The 7,291-nt window shown below is 63.1% G+C and overlaps 1 protein-coding gene across 3 annotated transcripts; it reads left to right on the top strand.

Annotated features, from left to right (window-relative positions):
• Window positions 1-135: 135 nt before the first annotated feature.
• TSTA3 (tissue specific transplantation antigen P35B) lies at window positions 136-5,081 on the top strand. 3 transcript variants are annotated; one of them, XM_006912958.3, is made up of 11 exons: window positions 136-235; window positions 1,175-1,331; window positions 1,666-1,780; window positions 2,860-2,988; window positions 3,067-3,140; window positions 3,340-3,473; window positions 3,596-3,660; window positions 3,968-4,034; window positions 4,149-4,228; window positions 4,432-4,531; window positions 4,724-5,081. In XM_006912958.3, exons 2-11 carry the CDS (start codon window positions 1,186-1,188, stop codon window positions 4,777-4,779), a joined length of 966 nt encoding a protein of 321 aa, XP_006913020.2. In that variant the 5' UTR covers window positions 136-235; window positions 1,175-1,185; the 3' UTR covers window positions 4,780-5,081. The 3 variants fall into 3 exon arrangements, with proteins under 3 accessions (XP_006913020.2, XP_015445716.1, XP_024903339.1); XM_015590230.2 differs by having other exon boundaries at window positions 141-216; XM_025047571.1 differs by lacking the exon at window positions 136-235 and adding an exon at window positions 282-390.
• Window positions 5,082-7,291: the final 2,210 nt, after the last annotated feature.

Here is a 7,291-nt window from a genome sequence, read left to right as displayed (position 1 = left end):
GAGCCCCTCGGCTGGGTTAAGGCGGTTGCGGGTACCGCCCCAGGAGCGGCCCCCATGATGCAGCACAGCCCCGGACTCCACTTCCCAGCACCGCCCGGGCGCCACGCGACGATCCACGTCCCAGAATGCCGTGGGAGGGCCCCGCCTCTCCGCCTGGCCCCGCCCCTTCCGCTCGACCTCCGCGCGCCTGGGGGATTTAGCTATCGCCGGCTGCAGGTCCTGAGCTGCCTGGCAGGTGGAGTAGGGGGCGGGTGGGGTAGGGCGCTGGTGAGACGGCTCTGGCTACCTAGGGAACTCCCGAGGGCGCGGCCTGGCGAGCCGGGGCCAGGCCCTGGGAACCGTGACAGAGCGCTGAGGGGTGCTGGGACCTCGGGGTCGTGGGAGGAGCCGGTGGGTGTGGGAGCGGACCCGCGGGCATGGAGGTAGCCCTGGGCCTGAGGAGTGATGGGGGCGTGGTAGGGGGCTTGGACGCTGTGGGGTCTTCCCCACAGGCCTGTGCGGTCGCGAGCAGCAGATGTCTGGACAGGGCCCCTCTGGTCGGGGCTGGACGCGGGATCCTGCAGCGGGGTCAGAGGCGTCCTGTAGGGGCCCAAGCAAATTTCCACCCCCTAGGATAGGGTTCTCGAGGGTGGTGGTGCACCTGAGGTCCCTCCAGTTCTGAGCCAGAAGCACGACCTACCCAGGAGGACCTGGGCCGGCAAAGGCTTTCAGCGACCAGGCGGCCGCCGGTTCCTCGTCTGTAACACACAGGCTTTAATCGGGAGCCCCCAGCCCCAAAGTTATCTGCCTCCCATCGTGTCAGCCCAAGGGGAGCCAGTGCTCCCTGTCTCAGCCCAGTGGGTGTCTGTGTTGGGCCTACAGGGTGGAACCTGCACAGGCTCTCCTGGCTGGTGGTAACCCGGAGGCCCCCGCGTGGTTCTAGGCAGAAGGCTCCCTGAGGAATGGGGCTGGGAGGAGAGGATGATTCGGTCCAGCTGAGTCTCTCTGGTCCCCAGTGGGCGTCTCTCCTCCCGAAGCGCATCATCCTGTGCCAGTTGCCCCAGAGAGCCCTGGGCCAGCCCTTGAACAGTTGTGGGGCCCAGGGCCAAGGGCAGTGACCCCAAGCAGGGGCATCTCAGGGGAGTTGATGATGTTGGGAGCACGATGGCCTCAGCCTCGCCCTTTGGCCCTACAGGTGCAGCTGACATGGGTGAGCCCCGGGGGTCCGTGCGGATCCTGGTGACAGGGGGCTCTGGGCTGGTGGGCAGAGCCATCCAGAAGGTGGTAGCAGATGGGGCCAGGCTGCCCGGAGAGGAATGGGTGTTTGTCTCCTCCAAGGACGCCGACCTCACGTGAGTGGGCCCATTCCTAGAGCGCCCCCATAGGCCGCTTCAGACAGAGCTCCGAACCAGGCCTGTCCTTGAGCTTGGTGGCCTCATGTCTGCACCCTCCGCACCAGATGGCTGGTGTGGCCTGGGTGGGTGCAGTTCTGCTCCTAGGCAAACACCCTCCCATCTCTTCCTGGAAGCCAGCGCCCTCACAGCGGCCGGTGCCTGAACTGGCCACTTTCCCTTTGGCAGTCTATCCGCCATCAGCCCTGTCCAGTTTCTGTCCCCAGTACCTCAGTCCCAGGGTGCTAGTTCCCTCAGGCCTTCAGGGGACCCCTGATGGCCCGGCTCCTTCCAGGGACGCTGCACAGACCCGAGCCCTGTTTGAAAAGGTTCGGCCCACACACATCATCCATCTTGCTGCGATGGTGGGAGGCCTGTTCCGGAATATCAAATACAATTTGGACTTCTGGGTAAGTGAGGGGCCCAAACGAGTGCTGCAGCCAGGAGCTGGGCTCTGGGAACTTCCTGGCCAGCTTCCCACGTTCATGTTCTGGCCCCAGGAAGTCCCTGGGGGTCAGGGCTAGGCACAGCCTGATGGGGGCCCCCAATGACCCACACTTGACCTGTAGGAAGAGGGGCGTACAGGCGGACCTGGGACATTTGACCTAATGTGACCCGACTGGTGGGTTCGGGGAGCTGAGAGGAGTCAGTGTTCTCTGTGTGGCTTGGGGCTGCTCCCTGTCTCCACTCCGGCCTGCTCCCAGGATCTCTCTGGTCCCGCTGCACTAAGCGAGTCCCAGCACGCGCTCCAGGGTACAGAGGTGTGAACTGGGTGCTGGGTCTGCGCTGTGTGCCCCGTGGTGGGGGGCAGGAGGAGATTGGGGTTCTGCAGGCTGCACTGCTGCACCGTCTCCAGGCAGCTGGCCTTGGCATGGTTTGGCCCTGCATCAGGCACTGGGGTGGCAGAGGCTCAGACCGGATTCTGCCCTGGGGGCCCCTGTCACCCTGGGCCCACCTTGTCTCAGCCACAGCCTTCCCAGCAGGCTGCCTAACTGCCACCTCTCCCTTCTCCCCAGACCAGTCCAAATGCCCTGGCCATCTCATATCCAATTTCCAGAAGGAGAGGTGGGGCCCCAGGAGTGTGGGGCTGGCCCAAGGCTTCACTGCTCCTAGGCACCTGTGGGGCTGGTGGCTGGAGGGGCCCCTTCTACCTCAGGGCCAGATCACGCGAGCTCTATTCCTCTCTCAGCAGCCCTGTGGATGGGGCCCAGCCTTGAGCTGAGGGGTGCAGCCCTCCTCCAGGACCCTGGGAAGGCAGGGCCAGACCCTCCTACAGCCCCAGAAGGGTTCTTCCAGCTATGGGTGTAATAGGACAGGGAGCAAGCAAAGGCTCCATCCTGCCCTGGGGAAGCAGTTAGGACAAGGAGGCTCAGGTACTGCCCAGGTCAGAGGGCCAGGGTATGTCTCGCTTCCGCTGAGGGAGCAGGTAAGGGCTGGGGTCTTGCCTGGAAGGCCTGAACCCGTCACTGACCCCCCCACCCCCATCAAGAGGAAAAACATGCACATCAACGACAACGTCCTGCATTCCGCCTTCGAAGTGGGAGCCTGCAAGGTGGTCTCCTGCCTGTCTACCTGCATTTTCCCTGACAAGACCACCTACCCTATCGATGAGACCATGGTGAGAGGGGAGGCCGGCTGGGGGCGGGGCCTGGGCTGGGGCGGGGCCTGGAAGCATAGGTTTTCTCTGCTTCGCCAGATCCACAACGGGCCCCCGCACAGCAGCAACTTTGGCTATGCCTACGCCAAGCGGATGATTGACGTGCAGAACAGGTCCTCCACCTGTCCACCTGGGGCCAGCCAGGAGTGGGGGAAGAGGGCCGCGTGCCCCCGGGTGGGTGGGGCCCTGCGGGTACCCGGTGGGCCTCCCCGCCCTCATCTCCCTCGCTTGCCAGCCTCCGGCTAAGAAGCCAGGGAGGGGTGGGTGGGTGGTCCCAGGGCGAGGGCCGGAGGACACGCGGTGCCTCTGCAGGGCCTACTTCCAGCAGCACGGCTGCACCTTCACGGCGGTCATTCCCACCAATGTCTTCGGGCCCCACGACAACTTCAATATTGAGGACGGCCACGTGCTGCCGGGCCTCATCCACAAGGTGCACTTGGCCAAGAGTGAGTGCCTGCCGCCCAGCACCGACCAGGTCACGGTCCTCTTGGGGTTCCTGGGTCTCAGCTGGGAGGAGTGTGGTGGCTGGCACAGCCAGCTCTGACACCCGCCCTCCCCGAATCCACAGGCAGCGGCTCAGCCCTGACGGTGTGGGGCACAGGGAGGCCTCGGAGGCAGTTCATCTACTCCCTGGTTCGTGCAGGAGGGTGCACGGTTGTCCCCACAGTGTCTCCCTGGGCCTGCCATGCTGGCTGTGGGGAGGGTCTGAGCCCCTGTAGGCGCCTGGCCCCATGGAAGTTTTGGGTGCAGCTCTGAACTCAGTGGGAGAAAGGACTCGGCCATTGGGGCAGAGCTGGCCGAGGACTGCCCAAAGGGAGGAGCCCCTGGCCCTAGTGGGGCCTGCCCTATGCCCCCATTGGACAGGTATGCGCAGGAGAGGTGCCCTGTGGTCTCGTTTGGCCGTCACTGGTGGCCTTTAACCCTGCCTGTCTGATGCCAGGACCTGGCCCGGCTCTTTATCTGGGTCCTGCGGGAGTACAGTGAGGTGGAGCCCATCATCTTGTCAGGTGGGCATCCTGCAGCCCCACCCCACCGCATCTGTGGGACGTTCTTGGGGGGGGGCGTGGCAGGGGCCAGGCAGAGGGAGCCTGACCCTGTCCAGGACCTCTCTCTCCCCACAGTGGGCGAGGAGGACGAGGTTTCCATTCAGGAGGCAGCCGAGGCCGTGGTGGAGGCCATGGACTTCCACGGGGGCATCACCGTATCTTTTGGCATATCTAGTGGGCACTGGGGGCCTCCCCTCCCTGCCAGAGGCTGTGGTCTGGTCTGGCACATGGTGGTGCTCACCCTGGCCGCTGGGGCTTGGTATGCCGCTCTGTCCCAGAGCTCCCCAGGGAAGGGCAGAGGAAGGTGGAGGAGGGGGTGGGGGCTGCCCTTCTGCTCTGACCTTGACCAGGCCCCCAGTTTGATACAAGCAAGTCAGACGGGCAGTTTAAGAAGACAGCCAGTAACGGCAAGCTGCGGGCCTACCTACCGGACTTCCAGTTCACGCCCTTCAAGCAGGGTGAGGCCCCTGCCCCTCCCTGGGCCTCAGCTTTCTACTGCCACCTGGGGGTGGATGCCTTGCCATTTGGGTCTTCAGACCTTCATCTGGGCCGCAGGACACAGGGGTGACTGCCTTACATCACTGGGGGCGGCACCCTCCCTACCTCCCATGGAGGTCGGTGCAGCTCTGGCCCTCGCCTGCCCTCTGCAGCTGTGAAGGAGACCTGTGCCTGGTTCACCGACAACTACGAGCGGGCCCGGAAGTGAAGCATGGCAGGGCCGGCACCCGCCTCCCTTAGGCCAGTCAGCTGACAGAGCCCAGTGGCAACCACCCTCAGTCCCTGCCAGGAGTCCAGGGCACTGCCCACGACGTGGGCCCACGTTCCACGCCTCCGCCAGGGTGGCTCCCGGAAGCTGTCCAGCAAGGCCACCACTCCTATTCACCCTCAGGGATCCCAGGCCTGGCCAGGCCTGGCAGCTGGCTCCCCGGCGCCAGTGCCCGAGTTCTGAGCGTGTCTACTGATCTTGCTCTCCCACCCCCGGGAGCCAATAAAGTGCATTTCACAGGCCTGGTCCTGGCAGCTCTGTGCCCCCTGTGCCCCACACCAGGCACTGCCTCCCCGAGCCTGGCCAGCCCCAGGACCCACTGTCTCCCTGTTGACCGCTCAGCCTCCAAGAGCTGCTGGCCAACTGTCCCTGGGGCGGCGGAAGCCAGAGATATGGAGAGGCAGGTGTGTGGGCAGGAAGCAGGCAGGCCTCGGGGGTGAGAAGGGGTGGACTGTTGGCCAGTGGGATATAGGCAGAACATTTCCTGCGGAGGCCATGTCCATGGCCATGAGCAGGCCTGATGACCTGCGCTCCCTTGAGCTCCCTTCAGCCCCAGGGCTTTTGGGGAAAGAGGCTGGATCTGGCAGAGTGGGGTGGATCTGAGGAGAGGATGGTGAGTGGGTGGCTCAGCCTTTCCTGGGACTGTAAGAGACAGATGGGCCCGGCCTGGGTGATGGGGCCTCGCCTGCCCTTCTCCCACGGACAGTAACAGGTGTCACCCGGGAGTGCCCGCTGGGCCTTGTGGGCAGAAAGGTGAGTGGCACGGGCTTCCCATTCTATTTGAGCAGGGCAAAGTCCAGACAGGTTGAATGACAGGTACCCTGGCCAGCCAGTCAGTGCTGGGCCATGGGTCTAGGAGTACCCAGCTCCAAAGCCCCCCAGGCCAGTGCCTGATGGACTGCCTGCCCGGGACCAGGCACCTTCCCCGGCCTGAGGCCTGCCTTTCCTCAGGGCCCCTCCTGCCCAGGGCCCTTTGCCACCTTCGTGCCGATGACTCCCAGCTTTCTTCTTACCCAAATGTGCCTGCCACGTCCATTCCTTCCTACCACTCATGCAGGTGGTGGTGGCCGTCTTCCCTATTCCAGGCACACGAGTCCCAAACTCTCTCCCCGAGTCCAGCTGCCCTCACTGCATTCGTCACCTCCTCGCTCTCCGGCAAGCCCAGGTGTTCATTCCTTGGGCCTCCCCAGCTGGCCCCAGTGCCCTTCTCGTGTCAGTGCCTCCCTGCCTTTTAGGTTCCAGCTGAGGTCCTTTCTCTCTGAACCCCCACATTGCTATGCAAGGTTGCCCATCCGCTGTCCGGAAACTCCTGGGAGCCCCTTCTCCCCTCGGGACTTGGACCTCCAGGTCCCAGGTCCACCCTTTGCTGATGAAGGCTCTGCCTGTGTCAGGGTTGGGCGGGGGGTGGTGCCTGAGGTGGAGCTGGATCAGCCAGGTGAGAACAGTGGAAAGGAGGCCTGGCACAGAAGAGTCCTGGACACACCTAGCAGGACACAAGTGGTGGTTGTGTATCCTCAGTGTCCTCTAGGTTGTCCCGTGTGCATTTACCATAGAGGGGCTTTCTCCCCAGACAATGCATGTCCTCAGGCTGAGGGTCAGCTGTCAGGTCAGCTGCCATGTGGCACTCATCCCTGCCCAGAGTAGGGCCACAGTGGAGGCAATGTTGAATGAAATTAGGGAATTTCATTGTTGATGAGCTTAGAAAATATCAAAGTAGAGTTTAAAAGAAAAAAAATCCTTAGAATACAATCTTAAACTTGGCAAACTATTTTTTTAAAACCCCACAATAATAGATCCTCAAGCCTTATTTTCCCCGTGTCAAGTAGAACTTACAAGCACACCCCACACACATCCCCACGTACCCCTGTCCGTCTCTTAAGATGGCCCCCGGCCCAGAGTCAAGCACTCCATCACTCCCAGAACCAACAAGAGGGGCCAGGTCTCTGCTGGGGCCCCAGGCCTAGGGAAGGCCTGCCTCCTTCCCTCAGCTTCCTGGGAGGCCCACGGAACCCGGTATCTGGTCTGGCTGGAGTAATTTCTTTAACAAAAAAGCTACAGACACCTGCTCACACATTTCACTGGCAGTGCTGATTTTATGCTGTCACCTCGAGCCGCTGCGGCTTGGGGAGTATCTGACCACAAGCTCTGACCAGGTAGCGCCCTGTCTTTCCCACCCGAGTCCACTCCCAGGTTCCAAATGGAGGATCCGGGCTCTCTGAGTACGGTGCTTTCGCCCAGAGAAGCAAGCGTGCGGCTGGCAGGGCCGGAATGTGGACCGTGTTTACCGGTCTTTCATCAGAGTTAGGGCGCATGTCCCTCCTGGAAGCTCAGCTGCCAAGCGACCACTGATCGGTAGCCTCCCGAACTGGACAGCCAGCACGACTCGCTGTCACCCCCATCACCGCAACCCAGGCCTTCTGCCCGCCGCGAGGGAGGATCCGGGGCGCCTCGG

This window comes from Pteropus alecto, unplaced genomic scaffold, assembly GCF_000325575.1.
Source record: "Pteropus alecto unplaced genomic scaffold, ASM32557v1 scaffold105, whole genome shotgun sequence".
Lineage (NCBI taxonomy): Eukaryota > Metazoa > Chordata > Mammalia > Chiroptera > Pteropodidae > Pteropus > Pteropus alecto.
This window is presented reverse-complemented; position numbering and strand designations above follow the sequence as displayed.

Coding starts and splice junctions, on each gene's coding strand:
- TSTA3 (XM_006912958.3), top strand. CDS start 1,186: ATGGGTGAGCCCCGGGGGTCCGTGCGGATCCTGGTGACAGGGGGCTCT. Junction 1,332..1,665: donor TCCAAGGACGCCGACCTCAC/GTGAGTGGGCCC, acceptor GGCTCCTTCCAG/GGACGCTGCACAGACCCGAG. Junction 3,661..3,967: donor GGCAGTTCATCTACTCCCTG/GTTCGTGCAGGA, acceptor GTCTGATGCCAG/GACCTGGCCCGGCTCTTTAT.